The following is a 27,216-nucleotide window of genomic DNA, read 5'->3' as shown; positions in this document are numbered from 1 at the left end:
GGTTTCCCTTTTGGTTGTATGTCATGGTTGCCTGCTTCTTTGCATGCCAGCTGATTTTTGACTAGATGTCACTTTTTCGTGTTCTCAATTCTGCTGTATTTCTGTAAAAAGCACTGGACTCTTGTGACGTGGAGAGAGTTACTTGACATCAGTTTTTTCTGCAGAGACTTGCTTTTAAACTTTCTTAGGGACAGAATCAGAGCAGCCTTTAGTCCGCGGCTCATGTGTCCCCATTACTAAGGTGATTAGAGAAGAAAATGGCACTAAACTCCAGGATTCGTGACTGGAGAATTCCATGGACAGAGGAGCCTGGCGGGCTACAGGCCACGAGGTTGCAGAGAGTCAGACATGAATGAGCCACTGACCACTCAGGTGATGCTTTTCTTAGGAGTCTGTCCGATGCCCTGTGTATTATGTATCCTCTCTGCTCTGATGGCTGGAATGGGAGGTGCTAGGCTCCTTGGAAGTCTAGGCGTGCTTTGCCTGGTGCTTTTTCTTCTGGCACTTTCTGCCATTCTTGTGAGCTTTCGCCATGTGCACCTTCAAAAAGCAGTATTCAGCCCAACCTCAGGGGGTCCCTTACACCTCTCTGGGTTTCTCTGTCCAGTTCCATCCTTCCTGATTTTTTTTTTTTTTTGCTCACAAGACCTATGCATTTCAACCTCCTTAAACTTTCATTTTGGCTAGGCTGAGCTTTTGTTGATTTGCACAGACTTGGCTCTACTTGCAACAAAGGTCCGTCTAGTCAACGCTATGCTTTTTCCAGGAGTCATGTATGAATGTGAGAGCTGGACCATAAAGAAAGCTGAGCGCTGAAGAATTGATGCTTTTGAACTGCAGTGTTGGAAAAGACTCTTGAGAGTCCCTTGGACTGCAAGGAGATCCAACCAGTCCATCCTAAAGGAGATCAGTCCTTGGGTGTTCATTGGAAGGACTGATGCTGAAGCTGAAACTCCAATCCTTTGGCCACCTGATGCGAAGAACTGACTCATTGGAAAAGACCCTGATGCTGGGAAAGAGTGACTGAACTGAACTGAACTGCTCTACTTGCAGCCAGTAGGAGCTACTGTCTAGCTGTGGGGCACAACGTTTCTCATTGCGGTGGCTTCCCTTGTTGCCGAGCACGGGCTCTTGGCACATGTTTCTTCAATAATTGCAGCACTCAGGCTTGAGAGTTGCAGCTCAGGAGCTCTGGAGTGTGGGCTCAATTAGTTGTGGTGCTTGGGGCTTAGTTGCTCTGCAGCATGAGGGAATCTTCCCAGACCGGGAATCGAACCTGTGTCCCCGCCGTTGGCAGGCAGTGATTTTTATCCTCCGCGCCACCTCAAACTCTGATCTCTCTCTCCTCAACTCAGAAGCACCTGTCAACTTGTGGCCCAGCCCCGAGGACTCAAACCCGCCTCCAGGTGTGCATTTTTGGTCATCTCTGGGGTCCCCTCCATGTGTGTGTGCTCTCAGGGAACGCAGCCCTGTGCAACCTGGGGGCCATTATCTGAACGGCTCCAGTAAAGTGTAAGAGTCGTACACTTTTATCAGAGTAGTAGTAGGAAAGCAGCATTCTTAAAATACGTGTTTCTGATTTTCTCCTAACTTGATAGCATTCACAGCCATGGTCTACAGTTTGCCTGGGAAGCAAGGTAATGGTCATTCCATTTACTCCGTTAGGATATATGACTGAGTTTCCAAGCAATTCATAATTGCATTCCCGAGCCCAGGTTACAAATGTTTGAATTGAGGATGCTTTTTCCGATTTCACGAACACTCAGTCATTAGATGCCCTCTTTGAAAGATGCAGCTGGTGCTTTGAGTGGTTTCCTCTAAACAGGTTCATGTATTTATTTTTTATATAAATTGTATATGATCATTGAAACACTGATATGTCAAACTGCACGAGAGAGTGAAACTTAACCTTCATTCCAAATTCTCAAACCTAGACCATGTATTACAAATCAAAAACATCACTTTGCTGTCAAGGTCCATTCTAGTCAAAGCTGTGGGTTTTCCAGTAGTCATGGACAGATGTGAGAGTTGGACTATAAAGAAAACTGAGTGCCCTAAGAGTTGATTCTTTTGAACTGTGGTTTTGGAGAAGACTCTTGAGAGTCCCTTGGACTGCAAGGAGATCCAACCACATCCTAAAGGAAATCAACCCTGAATACTCATTGGAAGGACTGATGCTGAAGCTAAAACTTCAATACTTTGGCCACCTGATGGGAAGAGCCAACTCATTTGAAAAGACCCTGATGCTGGGAAAGCTTGAGGGCAGGAGAAGAAGGGGACGACAGAGGATGAGATGGTTGGATGGCATCACTGACTCAATGGGCATGAGTTTGAGCAAGCTCCGGGAGTTGGTGATGGACAGGGAAGCCTGGCATCCTGCAGCCAATGGGGTTGCAAAGAGTCAGACACGACTGGGCGACTCAACAACATCAACTACCATCTGGAAATAGCCATGATTACCTGCACAGCATAGCAAAACTGTCTTTAGAAATTCCTGCTTAAAAGGTTGACCTTTGGCAGGCTTCTGGAAACTTAAGAATTGGAGGGAGGGCTTCCCACCCACCCCTCACTGATAAGAGGGGCTCGCCCTTCCTAAGCTCTTGGCCCCTGTTCCCTGCTGGGAGTCTGGATTCTGGTCCATGCTGGGCAGAAGGAACCTCAGAGCCTCCCAGAAGAACTCTGGGCCTCAGGCCCGCCCCCAGAACTTCTCTGGATGACAGCGTTCCACACGTGCTGTTAGAACTCGTGGCTGGACAGACTGAGTGCTTCCTGTGTGGCTCTAATGCAAGACCCTCCACCTGGTTTCTTCTTTACTTCTCCCCACGGGCCCTTCCCTTCTGCCTCTTTTGCTCTGGATCCTTCTACTGTAGTCCATCACAGCCCTGAGTGCAGGGGTCCTAAAATTAAGTTCAACGTTTCTTGCCCCATTCCTTCTAAGCCACCAAAGTTTTAAAGACATACTCTTTTATTTTTAGCTTTATTATATCATGTCCTCTTTTTTTTTAAAAAAAAACTGTCATTCATACTTTTTTCCATTTTCAGTTCAGTTCAGCCACTCAGTCGTGTCCGACTCTTTGCGAGCCCATGGACCGCAGCACACCAGGCCTCCCTGTCCATCACCAACTCCCGGAGTTTGCTCAAACTCATGTCCGTCGAGTCGGTGATGCCATCCAACCGTCTCGTCCTCTGTCGTCCCCTTCTCCTTCCGCCTTCAATTTTTCCATTTTGGTTTCCCATATATGTGGATGAGAAAATGATTAGTAATTCTTTTATGCTAATTTCTGTATTTCTGGCTTTCTAAATTTGATCCTCAGTGTCTTTTAAAAGACACCGTTTTCTTTGAGATATTCATGACAGATTCTGCCTTCTGTTATACCTGAAGTCCAAATTGATTTGCACAAACTTTTCCTCACATAATGTATATGTGCATACTAAGTCACTTCAGTCGTGTCCAACTCTTTGCGACCCCACAAACTGTAGCCCACCAGGCTCCTCTGTCCGTGGGATTCTCCAGGCAAGAAGCCTGGAGTGGGTTGCCATGCCCTCCTCCAGGGCATCTTCCCGACCCGGGGATCGAACCCGTGTCTCTTCAATCTCCTACACTGCAGGCGGGTATTTGTCACTAGCACCATCTGGGAAGCCCTACATATACATATGTATGTATGTGCTTTACTTTCTGTTAATTGTGGAACAGCTGAATTTTACCATTACAGACTGAAGTGACTTAGCAGCAGCAGCAGTTTGGCAAGAAAGGCTCATGCGTGTTATATTCTCCAAGTCTTTATGTCTTTGAGAATATTTCTGTCACATGTATATTTAAACAACAGTTGAGCTCATTTTGGGGTCTGCCCTGGTGGCTCAGAGGTTTACGCGTCTGCCTGCAATGCGAGTAGACCTGGGTTCGATCCCTGGGTCCGGAAGATCCCCTGGACAAGGAAATGGCAGCCCACTCCAGTATTCTTGCCTAGAGAATCATCCCCATGGACAGAGGAGTCTGGTGGGCTACAGTCCATGGGGAAGGAAATGACAACCCACTGCAGTGTTCTTGCCTGGAGAATCCCATGGACAGAGGAGCCTGGTGGGCTACAGTCCACGGGGTTGCAAAGAGTCGGATACGACTGAGCGACTTTACTCACTTCACTCACTGAACTCATTTTACTTTTTTTAATATTCTTTAGTATTTATATATATTTGATATTATATAGTATATATAATATTATTTTATATTCTTTAGTATCATATACTATTATACGTCCTTTAGTATTATATATTATATATATATTTAGTATTGTGTATTTGTCTACTGGATTCACACATTAAATTTGATAGAGAGAAACTAACCCAAGAGAAAGCTTATTTTCCCTATCATAATCAACTTGCGTTTTCTACCTACATGCCTGAAAAATTGTATTTTTATTCTTGAAGTTCAGTAGTGCAAGCTGTATCTCAGTGTTGCTCATGCTTGTCAGTATTCCTGGACTATAACTGCTGTTTTGATTTACGCATGTATGATTTATGTGTGTGTGCCTGTGTTCAATCATGTCCACCTCTTTTGCGACCCCACGAACTGTAGCCCACCAGGCTCCTCCATCCATGGGATTTCCCAGGCAAGAATACTGGAGCGGGTAGCCATTTCCATCTCTAGGAGATCTTCCCAACCCAGGGATGGAACCCAGGTCTCCTGCATTGGAAGATGGATTCTTTACCACTAGTGCCGCCTGGAAAGCCCCATGTATGATCTACATGCATCTGTGTATGTGTATATAGACACACACATATTTACGTGTGCGTATATATGTGCATTTTCCCTCTCTGCCCTTGTCCTTGGTATTTCCGGAGTGTTGGAAACCCCCAGATGACCGTAGCAGGGAAGCACGTTTAGAGCCGCTGCCTTTGTCATCTTCTAATTCCACCCTGACATACGGAGTACCCCTGAGATAAAGCTTGGTGTGTGATTTGGGGTAAACTGCATCCTACCTGAGCGTCTCATCTGCCAAGTGAAAATAATCCTGCTTGTGGGCCCTGGGGAGGCATATAAGTGGGGGGTGAGGGCCTGGGAGACCCTCAGCAGTTGTCAGAGGTTGACCCGCCGTGGCAGGTCCGTCAGCTCATCATTGGTGAGGATGTGGAGAGATGGCGGTGGTGACAGTGGAGAATTCATTTCAGGGGGCCCACGCTGAAGCTGCCTGTGTGTGTGTGTGTGTGTGTGTTGGCTGGAGCAAGGAGAGAACCCTTTGGCCCCTTGCTCTCTGCAAAGGCTGTGTACTTAAGATCTGGCTCATGTGCAATTCTGGTGAACTTGGCTAAATACCAAATGCAGAGTTTTCTACGGAGAAACTGTGTGCAGGTGTGTGTCAGTTACTCTGTCATGTCTAACTCTTTGCAACCCCACTTTCTGTAGCCTGCCTGGCTCCTCCATCCGTGGGATTCTCCAGGCAAGAATACTGGAGTGGGGTGCCATTTGCTTCTCCAGAGGAACTTCCCGACCCAGGGATCGAGCCCTGGTCTCCTGCACCCCAACAGTCCTTACCATTTGAGCTACAAGGGAGTCAGGGAGAAACTGAGACCTCCTATTTAGGTGATTGCTTGCCCATTTCCTTATTTTACTGAATTTGATGTGTTTGTGTTCATCGTCCCATGATTTCCACACTAATTATTTTAATGTATGGTAATGGCAACCCACTCCAGTATTCTTGCCTGGAGAATCCCGCAGGCAGAGGAGCCTGGCGGGCTACAGCCCATGGGGTCGCAAAGAGTCAGACAAAGCTTAGTGACTACACCAGCACCTTGCATTTTACGCCAAAATGAAGGTAACGGTGTCTTTTTGAAAAGCATCCAAGAATGATCAGCTGCTGTTGTTAGTGTTTCTTTACCATCAGCCACAAGAAAGCTGATCTTAGCTTGTCGTGCAGGTGGGGTCCTGAAAACACAACTTTAGTTTTGAGTTAAGAGATGGAGATGTAGCAGAGATTTATAAGAAGTGATTAATATTCTAAAGAGTATTGATTAAAATAGAAGTATTTTCCCCTTCATCCAGTGCATCCAACGGCATTTTCCCTGAGTACACTGCTTTTCTGAGCCCTTCTTTGTATCTGTTGGGCTTCCCTGGTGGCTCAGCTGATAAAGAATCCGGCTGCCATGCAGGAGACCTGGGTTTGCTCCCTGGGTGGGGAAGATCCCCTGGAGAAGGGAACGGCAACCCACTGCAGTATTCTTGCCTGGAGAATCCCACGGACAGAGGAGCCTGGCTACAGTCTGCTGGGTCGCAAAGAGTTGGACATGACTGAGCGACTAACATTGACAGGTTTTCTTACTCTGGCATCATTTTCTGTCACCTGTAAGCATTTTTGTCCTTATACCACTGAACTCGTAAGTTCTTACTAAGCGATGATGAAAGACATGGGGAGTGACGTCTTGTACAGATGCCAAATGTTCTCTCATTTGCATTCAGACCAATAATATTTTTCAACTGGGTCCCAGAGGATTATCCAAGATAATTGACAGAAAACGTCAAAATTTGCCTTCAGTGCGTGTAAACAGGGGAACTGTTAAGTAGAACGCCTCTGAAAGATGACTAAATCCACGGATTTGTGAGACGGTCTTCATGTAAGTTCAGAGACTACAGATGGTTTCTTAGAAGTTCCAAGGGGGCCCAGTTCCCTCCTTAGAGGTCTCAGGGGGGCACGTTGGAGACTTGTGGGTGGTCATATCATTGGGGGAAGCAACTCTTGCTCTGGCCTCTGTAGCATTTTGGTCAGAATAACAGAAGAATCTGGACATGTTAAACAGGACATCTGTAGCAGTGGGGAAACAAAAGAGACGTCCGTGGGTCCAGTCCTGTTGAGTAGCTGGTGTGACCTGCTCTGCACAGCCTTGCCTGGTTGTCTGTGGGCACAGTCTCTCTTAATCCTCATCATCTCGTCTGCAACATGACAAGCTCAGGGACCAGTCTAGAAAACTGCAGCGCAGACAGGAACTTTCCCAACTCCTTTCCGTGGACCTCAAAAATAATCACCCTCCCGCAAAATCACGTTTGTGAAACCCTCACGAAAAGGAGATGTATTTAATTGTATGAAACAACCCTCACATCCACTGGAAGCTCCAAATTAGGGTACAAATTATGGTCATTTGGAGAAGGGAACGACAACCCACTCCTGTATTCCTGCCTGGAGAATCCCACGGACAGAGGAGCCTTGGCTGGCTACAGTCCACGGGGTTTTAAAGAGTCAGACATGACTGAGCGACTACAAACAGAGATTAATCAAAGAGAATTAAATAAAAAGACTGGGAAGACCATAAACTTGAATTTAGATGACACGCTCAAAACGCTGTTTTCATTTTATTTTATTTTTTTAAAAAGAATGCTGTTAAGGGTTTCACACAGTGACTGCACTGTGAAGCAATTGATGGAACAATAGTTCATATTATAACTGTGGCGACTTAACTCACTAATTAGCAAATAGTTCTGCTGTCCCCCCTGTATTAGGGCTTCCGTAGTGCCTCAGATGGCAAAGAACCCGCCTGCCGATGCAGAAGATTTTAGAGATGCAGGTTCAATCCCTGGGTCGGGAAGATCCCCTGGAGCAGGGCATGGCAACTCACTCCAGGATTCTTGCCTGGAGAATCGCCATGGACAGAGGAGCCTGGTGGGCTCCAGTCCATGGGGAAGGAAATGACAACCCACTCCAGGATTCTTGCCTGGAGAATCGCCATGGACAGAGGAGCCTGGTGGGCTCCAGTCCATGGGGAAGGAAATGACAACCCACTCCAGGATTCTTGCCTGGAGAATCGCCATGGACAGAGGAGCCTGGTGGGCTCCAGTCCATGGGGAAGGAAATGACAACCCACTCCAGGATTCTTGCCTGGAGAATCGCCATGGACAGAGGAGCCTGGTGGGCTCCAGTCCATGGAGTCGCGAAGAGTCGGTCGGGATTGAGCGACTAACGCTTCCCCTTCATGATCCTTCTGCTATCCTTCTCAATGGGAACAAATGTTCCAGATCTGTCTCCACCACTGTTTGTTCTTAACTTTGACCTGTTAGCTTGGCGAGTAAACAGGAGCTGACAACATCTCTGTGTTTCTGTGCCAGTTCGAGGGCGTGACGGTTGGCAGGTGGGTGATTAGAGTCACGTGCACAGAGAGTCCTTCCTTTGTTTTCTGATTCCAAGTGACACCTCGTTTTCATACGTGAACAAGTTTGCACGCTGTTGATTTGATTTCACCATAATACACACTTCACTCCTTGTGATTGCTGACTTAGCCAGCAGTGAACACTTGCCAGCTTGAATAAAACCATTTCCACTCGCAAAGCTCAGCCTGTGTTGCAGGGGCCAGCGATCTGGGTAACTTCAGCGCTTTCTTTCAGCCCATGTAATGTATACGTTTTGCTGAAAGAGGAAAGTTGGCCAACACTCCACAATAGTTCCCGATCCTTTTGCACGCTTCCTGGATTCTTCAGATTTGGACTGGAATTTAGAACTTTTTCAAAAGCCAATGAAGTAAAACAGGTCTCGAAAGTAAGAGAAGAGTGAGCTGTGAAATTAAGAGAGAAGAGCCTTAAGAACTGATAATGCTTTAAATGTTTTACAAAGTTTCTTTTTTTTTTAATTAGCTACAGAGTTATGCTACTTAAATATTGAAAACGTGGCCTTTTTTCTGTCTTACCTGGATAGTTCTTGAGTTGAGACGTGGTTTTAATCCAGTCAGTTCATATCATTTTAAAATTTTATATATGATTGCTGTTGCTGTTTAGTCGCTAAGTCGTGTCCAACTCTTTATATGTGATCATTAACAATCAATATTATTGACGTCTACAGTTGAATTGAACTGAACTGAACAGTTGAATTCAAACCTTGGGACTGTACGTTTTCTACCTATTGCTCCCAGTTTTCCACTTATTGTATTAAAGAGTGTGAAATTTTCCCCTGGTATTTGTTACAGTACTGATGACGTGTACATTAAAATTGCACTTTAAATTTACAGTGTCGGAACTCAGAATGTATTAACAATCATCTGTGGATGTGTGTGTCATTGCTGTGTATCTGTTGCGCGTAATATAAAGTTGCAGTTCCTGGCTCATGCTGCTGCTGCTGCTAAGTCACTTCAATTGTGTCCGACTCTGTGCGACCCCATAGACGGCAGCCCACCAGGCTCCCCCGTCCCTGGGATTCTCCAGGCAAGAACACTGGAGTGGGTTGCCTTTTCCTTCTCCAATGTGTGAAAGTGAAGTCACTCAGTCATGTCTGACTCGTAGCGACCGCACGGACTGCAGCCTACCAGGCTCCTCCATCCATGGGATTCTCTAGGCAAGAGTACTGGAGTGGCTTGCCATTGCCTTCTCCGTTCATGGCTCATACTTCTTTAGAAAATCAGCATGTCATTTCTTTGAGGTTTCCCTGGTGGCTCAGACAGTAAAGAATCTGCCTGCAGTGCAGCAGACCTGGGTTCGATCCCTGGGTCGGGAAGATCCCCTGGAGAAGGGAATGGCAACCCACTCCAGTATTCTGACCTGGAGAATTCCATGGACAGAGGAGCCTGGTGGGCTGCAGTTCATGGGGTCTGCAAAGAGTCAGACGTGACTGAGAGGGAAAGAAAGCAAGTACATTTATTTTGTAAACAATTCAAGGAAAAATCTGATGGAGCAAGATTTTTTTTTTTTCCTTCCCTACCCACATGCAGACACAAATACACACATCCCTCCACTTTTTCCATTTTGACAGTATTCATGATGAAATTTGTGTACATTCCACTCTTTCCGGAAAGGACTTGAGATCGCTTTTTAAATTCTAAAATATACTTTGTATATGAAAATAGGAGTTTACACAAAAGATACTTTATGAGATGATTATCACTTTTGTAAAAGGAGTAACCATACTTTCTTTTAAGATTTTATTAATCTTTTTGTTTCTATTGTGGTATAGTCCATTAACAATGTTGTGATAATTTCAAGTTGGACAGCAAAGGGACTCAGTCAAACATACGCATGTATCCATTCTACTTCAAACGCCCCTCCCATCCAGGCTGCCACATGACATTGAGCAGAGTTCCCTGTGCTGTCCAGCAGGTCCTTGCTGGTTCTCCATGTTAAATACAGCAGTGTGTCCATGTCCATCCCAGACTCCCTGACTATCCCTTCCCCCATCCTTCATGCTGGTGACCATAAGGTCATTACAGAGGATTGAGCAGAGTTCCCTGTGCTGTCCAGCAGGTCCTTGCTGGTTCTCCCTGTTAAACACAGCAGTGTGTCCATGTCCATCCCAGACTCCCTGACTATCCCTTCCCCCCATCCTTCCCCCTACCCAGCAACCATAAGTTCATGTCTAAGTCTCTGCATCTATTTTCTGTTTTGTACATAAGTTCATTTGTATCATTTCTTTTTAGATTCTTCACATAAAGGGCATCATACAATGATTCTGCATCTCTGCCTGACTCACTCCACCCAGTATGACAATGTCCAGGTCCATCCATGTTGGTGTCGATGACATGACTTCATTCTTTTTAGTGGCAGCATAATATTCCATTGTGCATATGTACCACATCCGCTTTATCTATCCATCTGTTGAAGGACATTGAAGTTGCTTCAGAATTTTGACCTGCCTCTCTGATGTCGTGGACATCAGACCCCAGGAGTCTTTAAGAATTTCTGTTCTCTTGCAGTCTCTGTTCCCCAAGAAGAATTACGAGTGCGTGACCAGCTGTGAGTTCCTCAAGTACATCCTGTCGGTGAAGCAGGGAGACTGCCCCTCCCCAGAGAAGGCCAGCGGGTTTGCCGCCGCCTGCGTGGAAAGCTGCGACGCGGACGACGAGTGCTCCGGGGTTAAGAAGTGCTGTTCCAACGGCTGCGGGCACACCTGCCAGGTGCCCAAGACTCTGTACAAAGGTGAGGAGCAGGGCAGAGTGGGGGCGAAGGGGCCTCCAGCCTCGCAGCGGCTTGTGTATGCATGTGGGAGAGGGTGTCCTCAAAGACGCGACGATGGCCAGGAAACACAGAGCTGCAGGAAGAAATACCCTGTGGCACACAAACGTCTGAAAACGTGCGGACTCAGGCGTGCAGGGCATCGTCCGTGTGAATGCTCATCCGAGAGTTTACTGAAGGACGGGTGATTTGCAACACTGGCTTCCGTGTGCAACCTCGAGACTCAAGATGAAACTACTCAGTATGATGATAATATAATAATATAAAGCGCAATACATTTGATTATATTAGAATACAATACATTTTATTAACTATAATACATTTAAATATATTTTATACATTAAAACATAAAATATTTATTCTATTAAATTTAATAGAATAAATATATTGTATTTTAATATAGTAAAATATATTATATTTTAATATATCAAATATATAAAATGTATTATACTTAATATAATAAAATATATTATATTTTAATATAATCAAATATATATTTAAAATGTATATTTAATATAAAATATATTATATCTAATTTAATAAAGTATATTTAACATAATAAATATATATTAAAATAGAATATAAGCATTATATCATAAATATAAATATAATAAAATATATTATATTTAATATAATAAATATAATAAAATATATTTAAATTGAATGGATATACATTAAAATATAATAATAAGCATTATATTATACATATAGTAAATATTTATATATTTATAAATATAATAAAATAATGAAATATATAATAAAAATATAATAAAACATATTTTATATAAATTATTATAATGATTTTTATTATGTTTATATATATAGAAATATAATAAAATAATTATAATAAAAGTCATTATACTCCATTTAAAGTTATTATCAGGACTTCCCTGGCTATCCAGTGGTCAAGACTTTGCCTTCCAATGGAGGGCGTGCAGGTTTGATCCCTGGTCTAGGAGCTAACATTCCACTCGTGGAGAAAAAAGCCAAAACAGAAAGCAGAAGCAATGGTGTAACAAATTCAATGATTACTTTCAAAATGGTCCACATAAAAAAAAAGTCTTTAAAAAATAATGGCTATGTTCTATGAATCCTGCCGAAATTGAACATGTAGGAAGGCCATCATCAATTCAGGGACTTTATGGTGTGTTTTTCTCCAACTTGAGTAAGCCACTGAGGCTATACTGCCTTCCTAGGAGTAAATGTGTTTAAATCTTTGGAAAATAGGCTAGGGGTGGCACCCTTAGAAAAGCCGTAATGCTTGCATGGGTATTGCGGTTTTTCGGTTTGCGTTATCCAAGAACAGAGGTGTGTTTGCTAGAGAGTGTCATGCTGACGGAAGTAAGTCAGACTTAGAAATGTCCTATGACATTCCTTATATGTGGAATCTAAAAATGATACAGATGAATTTACTAAACAGAAACAGACTCACAGACTTAGAGAACGAACTTACGGTTGCTAGTGGGGAAGGATGGGGGAAGGGATAGTCAGGGAGTCTGGGATGGACATGGACACACTGCTGTGTTTAACATGGAGAACCAGCAGGGACCTGCTGTCCAGCACAGGGAACTCTGCTCAATGTCATGTGGCTGCCTGGATGAGAGGGGAGTTTGAGGGAGAAAGGATGCATGCATATGTATGTCTGAGTCCCTTTGCTGTCCACATGAATCTATGACAGCAGTGTTAATTGACCTATACCCCAATACAAGATAAAAAGTTTAAAGTTAGAAAAAATAAAAAAAAGAAGGATGTTTGCAGGGACTTTCAGTATTTTGAATAATATCTTGAGATCCTGGGCTTCCCTGATGGCTCAGCTGGTAAAGAATCCACCTGCAATGCAACAGACCTGGGTTCGATCCCTGGGTCGGGAAGGTCCCAGGGAGAAAGGAAAGGCAATCCACTCCAGTATTCTGGCCTGGAGAATTCCAAGGACTGCATAGTCCATGGGGTCACAAAGAGTCAGACATGACTGAGCGACTTTCACTTGAGATCCTAGATGCTAAGCTCTTCCAGACAGCCAGGATGAGGCTTGTCAAACAATTTAGCTGACGTAACAGTTTGCCTTCTATAGGCAGTTTCTAGGGCACTTGACTCCTGTATGCTAAGTGTTACTGACTGAGTGTGCAAATGTGCCCAACTTGTTTCATGCCAAACCGATGCTATTGTGTTATGTACCAGTTTTGGATGCCGTCAAAGGATGCTGTGAGAGACGGAGCATTTGGTTACTTTTTGGAGTGTGATTTGAAGAGAAAAATAGAATCACTCAGCATTATTCATTACAAGCAGAAAGAGAAATCTCTCTGGCTTTCTCGCTTTGACTCTTACACATCCAGTAGATACTGTTGCACTGCTGATTTTGAAGTCAGTGCTTGCTGAGCGTTTTCCCAAGTCCTTACTTACATTTTCAGAAGTCCATTGTTACACTTACAACAGCTCAGGTGTCCCAGAAGTCACACAGCTGCACGACATTCCTCCAGCTTCCTGTTGGAAACATTCTTATCTGAAGTCTGTGCAATCCACCCCATTTGCCATTTTTCTCGCCCTAAGATCCTTGGAAACCTGGCACAGTTACTGTCTCAAATTCAAAATAATTGCTGTGTTCCCTTTCTTAACAGACTGACATTTCTTTAATGGATCTGGGTTTTCTTATTTCCACGCTTTTTATTATAAACCACAAAGAATGACTTCCACCAAATCTCACGCCACTTAAGTTTTTAACCGTCGACTCTTAGGAAACCTTTTCTGTTATTATAGATCACTTGCTATTTCACTATTTGCATTTGCCATAAAAATAGGATGCTATTAGAATGATTGTTGAAAACCCATTTGCAAAACCTTTTTGTTTTAAAATAAGGTGGTTAAGAGAGGCGCTGAAAATTATGCTTTTTGTGTAAAAGCAGTGAAGAGTCACTGTGAATTTCAAGTACGCCTGGTTCACCGAGAATAAGGGGAATAATCCAGAGAGGGCCAGCATAAATGGTTAATGATTAAAAGATACCTGCGATTATTTATTTATTTATGGGTGTGTCCCGCTTTAGTCACAAGATCGTTAGTTGCAGTGCCCAGGCTCTTTATTGTAGTGTGTGGGTTCTCCCTTGCTGTGGCATGTGGTCTTCAGAGCTTGGGGGGGCTCTGTATCGTTTGTGGGACCTGGGCCTCTCTCGTTGAGGCACCTGGGCTCAGTACTTGTCAAACATATGCGGTTATTAGTTCATCCACTGGATGCAGGTGATCCTGGTTTCCCGACCAGAGATTGAACCTGCAACCCCCTGCGCTGATTGCAAGGCGGATTCTCCACCAATGGAACCACCAGGGAAGTCCCAGGACGCTTGCACTTTGACCTTCACATGATGCATTTTTTCCAGGGCCCAAGTCACCTCTCTGCTACCAGTAACTCTGGACTTGGACGTTTGTGGAGAGAGGGCATTCACAGGGAGCTAACCACCAAGACAATAAACAGGCTCTGTTGACTTGGCAGTGATTTTTGGCATAATGAGCATAAGGATTATTTTGGGGAAAAAAAAAATCTAAGTACACGTAGAGATATTTTCCCTTCTCTCTGAAGCGTATATCTGTACACATACAACCTCCTTCTTAAACTTCCCACCCTTCCAGGTCATCACAGAGCACCGAGCTGAGTTCCCTGCACTGTACAGCAACTTCCCACTCTCTGTGTTACACATGGGCGAGTGTACATGTCAGTGTATATGTCAGTGTATATGCCGTGTGTATATGTTAGTGTATATGTTGTGTGCATATATCAGTGTATATGTCAGTGTATATGCTGTTTGTGTATATGTCAGTGTATATGCCGTGTGTGTATATGTCATGTGTATATGCCGTGTGTATATATGCCGTGTGTATATATGCCGTGTGTATATGCCATGCATATATATGTCGTGTGTATATGTCAGTGTATATGCCGTGTGTATATATGTAGTGTATATGCTGTGTGTATATATGTCATGTGTATATGCTGTGCGTATATATGTCGTGTGTATATGCTGTGCATATATATGTTGTATGTACATGTCAGTGTATATGCCATGAGTATATATGTCATGTGTATATGCCGTGTGTACATATGTCATGTGTATATGTCAGTGTATATGCCGTGTGTATATGTCAGTGTATATGCCGTGTGCATATGTCAGTGTATATGCCGTGCGTATATATGTCATGTGTATATGTCAGTGTATATGCCGTCTGTACATGTCAGTGTATATGCCGTGCGTATATATGTCATGTGTATATGCCATGCATATATATCTCGTGTGTATATGTCGTGTGTACATATGTCGTGTGTATATGCCGTGCGTATATATGTCGTGTGTATATGTCAGTGTATATGCCATGTGTATATATGTCATGTGTATATGCTGTGCGTATATATGTCGTGTGTACATGTCAGTGTATATGCCGTGTGTATATGTCAGTGTATATGCCATGTGTATATATGTCATGTGTATATGTCAGTGTATATGCCGTGTGTATATGTCAGTGTATATGCCGTGTGCATATGTCAGTGTATATGCCGTGTGTATATATGTCATGTGTATATGCAGTGCGTATATATGTCATGTGCATATGTCAGTGTATATGCCGTGTGTATATGTCAGTGTATATGCCGTGTGCATATGTCAGTGTATATGCCGTGTGTATATATGTCATGTGTATATGCAGTGCGTATATATGTCATGTGCATATGTCAGTGTATATGCCATGTGTATATATGTCATGTGTATATGTCAGTGTATATGCCATGTGCATATGTCAGTGTATATGCCGTGTGCATATGTCAGTGTATATGCCGTGCGTATATATGTCATGTGTATATGTCAGTGTATATGCCGTCTGTACATGTCAGTGTATATGCCGTGCGTATATATGTCATGTGTATATGCCATGCATATATATCTCGTGTGTATATGCCGTGTGTACATATGTCGTGTGTATATGCCGTGCGTATATATGTCGTGTGCATATGTCAGTGTATATGCCATGTGTATATATGTCATGTGTATATGTCAGTGTATATGCCGTGTGTATATGTCAGTGTATATGCCGTGTGCATATGTCAGTGTATATGCCGTGTGTATATATGTCATGTGTATATGCAGTGCGTATATATGTCATGTACATATGTCAGTGTATATGCCATGTGTATATATGTCATGTGTATATGTCAGTGTATATGCCATGTGCATATGTCAGTGTATATGCCGTGTGCATATGTCAGTGTATATGCCGTGTGTATATATGTCATGTGTATATGTCAGTGTATATGCCATGTGTATATGTCAATGTATATGCCGTGTGTATATGTCAGTGTATATGCCGTGTGTATATATGTCATATGTATATGTCAGTGTATATGCCGTGTGTATATATGTCATATGTATATGTCAGTGTATATGTCGTGTGTATATGTCAGTCCCATGGACGGAGGAGCCTGGTAGCCTGCAGTCCATGGGGTCGCTAAGGGTCGGACACAACTGAGCAACTTCACTTTCACTTTTCACTTTCACACATTGGAGAAGGAAATGGCAACCCACTCCAGTGTTCTTGCCTGGAGAATCCCAGGGACGGGGGAGCCTGGTGGTATTCCATCTATGGGGTCACACAGAGTCGGACACGACTGAAGTGACTTAGCAGCAGCAGCAGCAGCATGCCATGTGCATATGTCAGTGTATATGCCGTGTGTATATATGTCATGTGTATATGTCAGTGTGTATGCCATGTGTATATGTCAGTGTATATGTCATGTGTATATGTCAGTGTATATGTCTGTCAATGTATATGTCATGTGTATATGTCAGTGTATATGTCGTGTGTCTCTGTCATGTGTATATGTCATGTGTATTCAGTGGTACTCTCTCTGGTCATGCCATGCTCCCCTTCCCACACAATGTCCATGAGTTCTTTCTCTATGTCCGAGTGGCTTTTCCCTCCCTGCAAATAGGTTCCTCTGTACCATTTTTTTCTAGACTCTGCATACATGCATTGATATGATCCAGCAGTCCCACTGCTGGGCATATACCTTGAGAAAACCATAATTGAAAATGACACATGCTCCTCAGTATTCACGGCAGCGCTGTTTACAATAAGCGGGACACGGAAGCGACCTGACTGTCCATCAGTAGATGAAGGGATAAAGGCGTGGCCCATATATGTTGTTGTTTTAGTCACTACATCGTGTCCAGCTCTTTTGTGACCCCACAGACTGCTGCCCACCAGGCTCCTCCGTCCATGGGATTCTCCGGGCAAGAATACTGCAGTGGGTTGCCATTTCCTTCTCCAGGGGATGTTCCCAACCCAGGGATCAAATCCACGTATCCTGCATTGGTGGGCAGATTCTTCACCAGTGAGCCACCTGGGAAGCCCGTGGCACCTATATGCAATGAAATATTGCTCAGAGATAAAGAGGAACAAAATTATTTCATTTGTAGTGATGTAGTGATGTATAACGCTTGTTATACAGAGTGGGAAGTGAGTCAGAAAAACACAAGTATTGTGTGAAGTGAAAGTCGCTCAGTCACGTCTGACTCTTTGTGACCCCCATGGACTATACAGTCCATGGAATTCTCCAGGCCAGAATACTGCAGTGGGTAGTCTTTCCCTTCTCCAGGGGATCTTCCCAACCCAGGGATCAAAACCAGGTCTCCCGCATTACAGACAGATTCTTTACCAGCTGAGCCACCAGGGAAGCCCACGAATACTAGAGTGAGTAGCCTATCCCTTCTCCAGGGGATCTTCCCAACCCAGGGATTAAACCAGGGTCTCTTGCATTGCAAGCAGATTCTTTACCAACTGAGCTATCCAGGAAGCCCAAGTATTGTATATTAGCACAATAAACTGTGGAACATTCTGAAAGAGATGGGAATCCCAGACCACCTGACCTGCCTCTTGAGAAACCTGTATGCAGGTCAGGAAGCAACAGTTAGAACTGGACATGGAACAACAGACTGGTTCCAAATAGGAAAAGGAGTCCGTCAAGGTTGTATATTGCCACCCTGCTTATTTAACTTATATGCAGAGTACATCATGAGGAACGCTGGGCTGGAAGAAGCACAGGCTGGAATCAAGAATGCCGGGAGAAATATCAATAACCTCAGATATGCAGATGACACCACCCTTATGGCAGAAAGTGAAGAGGAACTCAAAGGCCTCTTGATGAAAGTGAAAGAGGAGAGTGAAAAGGTTGGCTTAAAGTTCAACATTCAGAAAACGAAGATCATGGCATCTGGTCCCATCACTTCATGGGAAATAGATGGGGAAACAGTGGAAACAGTGTCAGACTTTATTTTGGGGGGCTCCAAAATCACTGCAGATGCTGATTGCAGCCATGAAATTAAAAGACGTTTACTCCTTGGAAGGAAAGTTATGACCAACCTGCTGCTGCTGCTAAGTCACTTCAGTCGTGTCCGACTCTGTGTGACTCCATAGATGGAAGCCCACCAGGCTCCCCCTGTCCCTGGGATTCTCCAGGCAAGAACACTGGAGTGGGTTGCCATTTCCTTCTCCAATGTGTGAAAGTGAAAAGTGAAAGTGAAGTCGCTCAGTCGTGTCCGACTCTTAGCAACCACACGGACTACAGCCTACCAGGCTCCTCCATCCATGGGATTTTCTAGGCAAGAGTACTGTAGTGGCTTGCCATTGCCTTCTCCATATGACCAACCTACACAGCATATTAAAAAGCAGAGACATTACTTTGCCAACCAAGGTCCGTCTAGTCAAGGCTATGGTTTTTCCCGTGGTCATGTATGGATGTGAGAGTTGGACTGTGAAGAAAGCTGATCGCCGAAGAATTGATGCTTTTGAACTGTGGTGCTGGAGAAGACTCTTGGGAGTCCCTTGGACTGCAAGGAGATCAATCCTGGGTGTTCATTGGAAGGACTGATGCTAAAGCTGAAACTCCAATACTTTAGCCAACTCATGCGACGAGTTGACTCACTGGAAAAGAGTCTGATGCTGGGAGGGATTGGGGGCGGGAGGAGAAGGGGACGACCGAGAATGAGATGGCTGGATGGCATCACCGACTCGATGGACATGAGTTTGAGTGAACTCCGGGAGTTGGTGATGGACAGGGAGGCCTGGCGTGCTGTGATTCATGGGGTCGCAAAGAGTCGGACACAACTGAGCAACTGAACTGAACTGAACAAATACATGGGATACAGAACAGTGGTCTTGAAGTGCAGATTTTTTCCTCAGGAGGGACACGCTCCATCACGGGTTGAGCTGGACCAGTCCCACTGTCAGTTTAGCAGCACGGAGGCTGAGGTTGCGGGCGTCTCTGGAGCGATCTGGTGGTTGACATCAGACACGCCTCCAGGGCCTCATCCCATCTGCCCAGCTGTCCTGTCATCTTTATTGTGATTCTATCCAGCTACTGTTAGAGGGCCCTCAACCTCAAACTATCTTTGGGCACCCCTGTATTATTATATTATAGGCCAGTTAAAAGATATATCCAGATCAGTTAGGTTAGATCTAATACCATCACTAATTAAGCAGTCGTTTTAGGCTAATAAAGAACCTGGAGCTTTTTTTCTCTGAAGGTAACTTTTAGCTAATTTCTGGAGTTGTAGGAATGGCTACCCACTCCAGTATTCTTGCCAGGACAATCCCATGGACAGAGGAGCCTGGAGGGCTGCAGTCCATGGGGTCTAGAGTCGGACACGACTGAACGACTGACACTTTCTACTTTCAGTATTTAAGTGAGACATACCTCGTGAAGAGCTTCCCTGATGGCATAGACAGTAAAGAATCTGCCTGCAATGCAGGAGACCCAGGTTCGATCCCTGAGTTGGGAAGATCCCCTGGAGAAGGGCATGGCAACCCACTCCAGTATCCTCGCCTGGAGAAGCCCATGGACAGAGGAGCCTGGCGGGCTGCAGTCCATGGGGTCGCAAAGCGTCGGACACAACTGAGCAACTAACACACACACACACACACACACACACACACACATGTGAAGAACCAGACACTCCTGGACAGACCTGTAAGTTCCTCAATTTTCGTTTGTTCATTGTTAACTTACTGAAGTGTCAATCTCATAGGAAATCCCAAAGAGCATTTTTCTTTATTTTTTGACTGTACTGGGTCTTAGTTGCCTTGCCAGGCTTTCTCTGGTCACTGCACTGAGGGCTGCTCTCTTAATAGCAATGGTTTCCCTTGCTATGGTGCATGGGCTTAGTTGCTCCCTGGCACATGGGAATCTTCCGGGACCAGGGATCGAATCCGTGCCTCCTAGACTGCCAGGCAGATTCTTCACCACTGCGCCACCAGGCAAAGCCCACAAAGCATTTTCTTAATGTCTTCCCCAGTTTGAGTTCTAAAGGGCCAGCTCAGTCTACAAGTATGGATCCCTGTTCCCTTGGTGAATATTGACCATTGGTGAAAGTTATGACCAACCTAGACAGCATATTAAAGAGCAGAGACATTACTTTGCCAACCAAGGTCCGTCTAGTCAAGGCTATGGTTTTTCCCGTGGTCATGTATGGATGTGAGAGTTGGACTGTGAAGAAAGCTGATCGCCGAAGAATTGATGCTTTTGAACTGTGGTGCTGGAGAAGACTCTTGAGAGTCCCTTGGACTGAAAGGAGATCCAACCAGTCCATTCTAAGGGAGACCGATCCTGGGTGTTAATTGGAAGGACTGATGCTAAAGCTGAAACTGCAATACTTTGGCCACCTCATGGGACGAGTTGACTCACTGGAAAAGAGTCTGATGCTGGGAGGGATTGGGGGCGGGAGGAAACGGGGACGACAGAGAATGAGATGGCTGGGTGGCATCACCGACTCGATGGACGTGAGTTTGAGTGAACTCCGGGAGTTGGTGATGGACAGGGAGGCCTGGCGTGCTGTGATTCATGGGGTCGCAAAGAGTCGGACACGACTGAGCAACTGAACTGAACTGAACTGACTGAGAAGTTATGAGAATTGCCTGACATTGGTGATGATGACCCTTATTCGGCACTGACGTCCAGAACCGAAGCACACAGCCTCTGCCCGGCCCAGCAGTGGACTCATTGAGGTGGTCACGCGTGCACACTGGTGTTTAAGTGGGCCACTCACTTTCCTAACTGATATGGGCCAACCACTGCACTAACTTTTCTCCTCTTTCTCTCTTATGGGGCTAAGGAAAAATTATAAAAATTCATGGAAACACGTATATCCTTTCTGTGTGGTCCATGTGTGTAGGAGATGTGGGCTGACCTCATAACTTCAGAGGCTTCATATGCCGGAAACTTGACTTTTTAGAAGCACAGTATGTTTTGAAAAGATGGTCCACGCAGTGACCCGTTACCCTGGAGCATGTAACTTGGGGAAGTGCTGTGAGAACTGTCCTTGGCTGATGCCTCAACCACTGCAGACTGGTATTGGGGTTTGACATGAAGGAAAATAGCAGTGAGGCTTTCCTTTACCCTTCAAGTGAAGGCTATTACAAGCCTCGAAGACTTGACAGTGTTACTGTGGGTGAACCAGGCCCTTGAGTGCTGCCTCTGAAACATGCGCCTTCGCGAGGCTGTGGGATGTTCACAAGCTGACCTCCTGCGGGTGACACACAAACTCTGGTTTGTTGGGCTGCTGGCTCTCCTTTGATTCTCCCCTAGTTTAGTTCTGGTTTACTTAGCAGCTTTGTCGAACTGTCCTCTGCCTAGAGGCCTTGCTTTCTTATCTTACTGCCTCTCTTGATGCCCATGACTCTCCTGATAGCTCAGATGGTAAAGAATCCGCCTGCAATGAAGAAGACCCCGGTTCGACTCCTGGACCAGGAAGATCCCCTTGGAGACGAGACAGGCTACCCACTCCAGTATTCTTGGACTTCCCTGGTGGCTCACCTGCTAAAGAATCTGCCTGCAATGCAAAGACCTGGGTTCCATCCCTGGGTCGGGAAGATCCCCTGGAGAAGGGAAAGGCTACCCACTCCAGTATTCTAGCCTGGAGAATTCCATGGACAACATAGACCTAGGAGTCGCAAAGAGTCGGACACAACTGAGCGACCTTATCTTTCACTTTTCACTTTCCTGACGCCCAGCTGCGGCGGTTAGTTTGGGCAGGGAAAGAGAAACACTGAACTTGTTTTCCACACAGAAAAATGCCAGGTAGCCGTGGCCTTCAGTTTTACAGGTGGCCATGACCCAGGGCTGATCTTTTAGCAGGTTCTAGAGGAACGCTGGGCTGGAAGAAGCACAAGCTGGAATCAAGATTGCTGGCAGAAATATCAATAACCTCAGATATGCAGATGACACTACCCTTATGGCAGAAAGTGAAGAGGAACTCAAAAGCCTCTTGATGAAAGTGAAAGAGGAAAGTGAAAAGGTTGGCTTGAAGCTCAACATTCAGAAAACAAAGATCATGGCATCTGGTCCCATCACTTCATGGGAAATAGATGGAAAAACAGTGCAAACAGTGTCAGACTTTATTTTTTTGGGCTCCAAAATCACTGCAGATGCTGATTGCAGCCAGGAAATTAAAAGACGCTTGCTCCTTGGAAGGAAAGTTATGACCAACCTTGATAGTATATTAAAAAGCAGAGACATTACTTTGCCAACCAAGGTCCATCTAGTCAAGGCAATGGTTTTTCCCGTGGTCATGTATGGATGTGAGAGTTGGACCGTGAAGAAAGCTGATCGCCGAAGAATCGATGCTTTTGAACTGTGGTGTTGGAGAAGACTCTTGAGAGTCCCTTATACTGCAAGGAGATCCAACCAGTCCATTCTAAAGGAGATCAATCCTGGATGTTCATTGGAGGGACTGATGCTAAAGCTGAAACTGCAATACTTTGGCCACCTCATGCGACGAGTTGACTCACTGGAAAAGACCTTGATGCTGGGAAAGGTTGGGGACGGGAGGAGAAGGGGACGACGGAGAATGAGATGGCTGGATGGCATCACCGACTCTGTGGACATGAGTTTGAGTGTACTCCGGGAGTTGGTGATGGACAGGGAGGCCTGGCGTGCTGTGATTCATGGGGTCGCGGAGAGTCGGACACGACTGAGCGACTGAACTGAACTGAACTGAACCTGGAATCAATTGGGTTATCAGTTTGTTTCTTTTCAAAAAGAGCTGATGACGCCACTGCTTTAATAGTTCCATGACCCTGTCAGTATTGGAAATCTGTAAACCTCAGGGTTTTTGAGGTGGACCACTTTTCACAAAGTAATCACTCCCATTTTGAATACAGTAACCACATCCTCTCATGTGATAGGAACCCAGATGTCTTGAGTACAGCTGTCTCTATGAGAGACGTTATGCAGTGACTAATCAGTGACTCACTGGAACTCCATACGTTGGTGTGTTTTCACACGTGGACTTGTGACAAGTCCTTTTATGAACACTCACTTTGGGTAATTTGCAATTGCCAATTGGCAGCCTTCGGACGATTTTTCTATCAGTCTGTTTTGAACATTTTTTTTTTTTTGAAGTGTTGGGTTTCCGTGCCTTTGATTTCAGCAAAAGACTTGCTACGCTTTCAAGAAACACCCCCATATATTGCAGGATGCTACACCGTAGCATTTTGACATTTTTAACAGAATCGTTTACATTTCAGATGACGAAGTTGTTTGAAACCAATAAAGAAAGATGGTAGTCATTTACATAATGAAAACCACACTGAGGCCAGATCTCTGTCCTCTGCTCCCGGGATGCCCTCAGGAGGCTGGGGGAGCTCACAAGAACGAGACCCCTGGAAGGGGCGTCGGTGGGGGTGGGGCCCCATCTGCACACAATTAACAGCCCAGAGGGTGCAGTTCCTCCCAATCAGGGCAGCCAGCCGACCCTAATGCAGACCAGATGGACCATTTCTTCACATGCAAATAGCCAGATCATTGCCCATCAGAATGAAGGAGATGCTTAAGGGAAGGAATTTGAGGTGACAGCGCCCCGATGCTCAGTCATGTGGTGTGGAGACCCGTGGCAGTCAGATGACATTCATGACCGAGGCCTCAGAGCGTGGGGGTGGGGGTGGGGGCGGGGGTCCCCCGCTGAGTTCAGGGTACTTCGGCGCTGGACCAGTTACTGGAGCTGCATTTACGCTAGAGGATTCCCTGTGGAGGGCCAAGGAGAAGGGTGGGTTTGCAATCTCAGACAGTGCTCTGTGAGGTTAAGAAACTTAACGAGCCATCTTCTGTACCTTTAAAATAAAAATGTCTTTTTAATTGGGGGATCATCGCTTCGCAGTGTCGTGTTGGTTTCTGCCATACAACAACAAGAATCAGCCCTAAGTGTGTGTGTGTGTTACAACACACACGTATATATATAAAACATATGGATCTTCCCAACCCAGGGATTGAACCCGGGTCTCCCACATTGTAGGCAGACGCTTCTCCTTCTGAGCCACCAGGAAAGTCAATATATACAATACAACATATATGCATATATATATAAAGCACAGTGCTTCCTAAAGGAAATCAGTCCTGAATATTCATTGGAAGGACTGATCCTGAAGCTGAAACTCCAATTCTTTGGACACCTGATGCGAAGAACTGACTCACTGGGAAAGACCCTGATGCTGGGAAAGATTGAAGGTGGGAGGAGAAGGGGACGACAGAGGATGAGATGGTCGGATGGCATCACCGACTTGATGGACATGAGTTTGAGGAAGCTCTGGGAGTTGGTGACGGACAGGGAGGCCTGACGGGCTGCAGTCCATGGAGTCACGAAGAGTCGGACAGGACTGACCAACTAACACTTAAACTTTCATTGTTTTCCTTGATTCCATATACATGTGTTAATATACAATATTTGTTATTCTCTTTCTGACTTACTTGTATAACAAGCTCTAGTTCCGTCCATCTCACTAGAACTAGAGTCAAATTCATTTTTTATGGCTGAGTAGTGTTCCACTTGAAGAAGGAAATGGCAACCCACTCCAGTGTTCTTGCCTGGAAAATCCCAGGGACGGGGGAGCCTGGTGGGCTTCCGTCTGTGGGGTCACACAGAGTCGGACACGACTGAAGTGACTTAGCAGCAGCAGCAGTGTTCCACTGTGTATATGTAACACAACCTCTTTATCTATCCTTCTGTCGATGGACATCACGGTTGCTTCCATGGCTTAGCTATTATCATGAACAATTGGGGTACCTGTGTCTTTTTCAGTTTTAGTTTTCTGAGGGTGTATGCCTGGTAGTGGGATTGCTGGTTCGTATGGAAGGACTGATGTTGAAGCTGAAACGCCAATCCTTTGGCCACCTGATGGGAAGAACCGAGTCACTGGAAAAGACCCTGATGCTGGGAAAGATTGAGGGCAGGAGGAGAAGGGGATGACAGAGGATGAGATGGGTGGATGGCATCACCGACTCAATGGACATGAGTTTGAGTGAGCTCCATTCCCACCAGCAGGGCAGTAGGGTTTCCTTCTTCTCCACACCCTCTCCACCATTCATTGTTTGTAGATTTTTTTTTTTTTTTTTTTTGGTGCTTAGCCTTGCTCTGTTTAAACAGGAAATAAAGGAATGTTTGAGTCCCAGGACCTTGATGGCGGAGGGAGATGTGAGCTCCTTGAATAGATACGATCCCAGAGGAGGTGGCAGCGAACGCCTGCGATGAGCCTTCTCGTCCCTCTCTGAGACTCTCAAGCGGAGATTTTTTTTACCCTTGTTGCCATGTCTTCCTCCTACTTCTCCCTGAGAAAAGACTAAAGTGGGCTACTCCTACTTTTCTAGGCATATTCCTAAGAGAAGGATAATGCTGTAGGCTAGGCTGTTTCTTCAGTGAACAGTTCCACACCATTTGCTTCTGCAGAGTGCTCCTTATGGGGACATTGGTTGGGGGGCTGGGGAGGGTGGAGGAGAACCCAGTTCTTGACACACACACACACCCCCACCCCTGGGGCTTGAGCTTTGTAGGGAAGATAAGACATTCAGAGAGCTGGTTGTGGTCAGAGGCACTTGAATGCCTGTGTCGATGGTCACAGGTTCAACGCGGAAGAGCAGACCAAGGAATGGAGCCTTGTACTTCCAGCTGGAGGTTGAGGGAAGGTGGCTGAGAAGGCAGTGGCATCTGGCATCTGCCAGAGCCTATGTCAGAAAAACCAAAGGCAAGAGATTTCAGAGGAGACCGCGTGGCCGGACCACAGCAGTAGGGAGAACCTGGCAGTGTGGTCTGGGGAAGCCGGGTGTGGAAGGCAGGCTGTGTATTGTTTCTATTTAGTGGTTTCGTCTTGTCCAGCTCTCTGCAACCCCATGGACTGTAGCCCACCAGGCTCCTCTGTCCATGGGCTTCTCCAGGCAAGAATGCTGGCGTTGACTGGCCGCCCATACTCTGTGACTCCTGCAAGCTGCAGCGAAGACCCAACACAGCCAGAAATGAATGAACACATAAGTCAATAGTTTTCTTCACGTACCCCCGTGGCTGATTTCATGTCGATGTGTGGCAGAAACCCCTACAATCCTGTAATTAGCCTCCAATGAAAATCAATCAATTCATTAAAAAAAAATCATCAGTGAGCTTTTGAGCAGATACACACGCGCTGCGTTTAAATCACCCAGCTCCATCCAGATCAACGATGAATGACTTTAGAATTTCCCACCATAAGAAGACCTCAGGGTGAATTCAGATCAAAATGAGATGAGTTGAAATTTCAGCCTCGCTGCTAAACTTTGTCAGATCTTCCCTGTGTTTTGTAGCTTTCCCTCCGCTGAGACTGAAGAAGTGGAAACTGGCTTACAACCTTCCGAACTAGCCGTTTCAAATGAGTTGTCAGCACTCTAGAGGAACGCTCATGCTCGGTGCAGAACGGCTTTACGGGCAGCTGGTGTTCTTGGTTCGAATGGCACTTAGCATCACAGTGCTGTGCTGCTGCTGCTAAGTCACTTCAGTCGTGTCCGACTCTGTGCGACCCCACAGACGGCTGTGCACTCTACCTGAATTCAGTTGGTTCCATCTGTCCCTTTGGTATTATGAATTTGTTCTAAGTTTCCCTTTCCATCATGGCTGCTGTTTTGAACCGTGGTTCTTACATCTTTGGGTTACCAGGCAACTTGCTCGCTCTGTAGGGGGAAAGAGAAATCAAAATGATGAAGTATGTTCCAGCGAGCCACCTGTGAGGGACTTTTTTTGGAAGCCAGGCACTCACCCGTGCCAAAACCCAAACATTATAAATTCATCTTTTTTTTTTTCTTCCAATTTTAAACAGCAAGTCAGCGGGGAGAGCCCCAGCAATCAGTTGGGGAAATCCATGAGACCCGTGCTTCAGAAACCGTTCCTGTGTGCTTTGACCACATGACAGCATTGGGCTGTATAATGTTTTCCTTAAAAGGAAAACTCACTCAGACGGAGAGGAGAGGAAACTCGGGAACT

At 45.3% G+C, this 27,216-nt stretch overlaps 1 protein-coding gene across 1 annotated transcript in view; it reads left to right on the top strand.

Moving 5' to 3' along the window:
* Positions 1–27,216, top strand: part of LOC148773215 (anosmin-1-like) — a 228,181-nt gene that overhangs the window by 142,850 nt on the left and 58,115 nt on the right. Inside the window, exon 4 of the mRNA XM_088833792.1 lies at positions 10,657–10,879. Coding sequence (XP_088689918.1) covers positions 10,657–10,879 — 223 coding nt within the window. The remainder of the gene's footprint in view (positions 1–10,656; positions 10,880–27,216) is intronic.

The sequence above is a fragment of the Moschus berezovskii genome, chromosome X (assembly GCF_049115385.1).
Source record: "Moschus berezovskii isolate FMDL1 chromosome X, NW_MosBer_1.0, whole genome shotgun sequence".
NCBI lineage: Eukaryota > Metazoa > Chordata > Mammalia > Artiodactyla > Moschidae > Moschus > Moschus berezovskii.
This window is presented reverse-complemented; position numbering and strand designations above follow the sequence as displayed.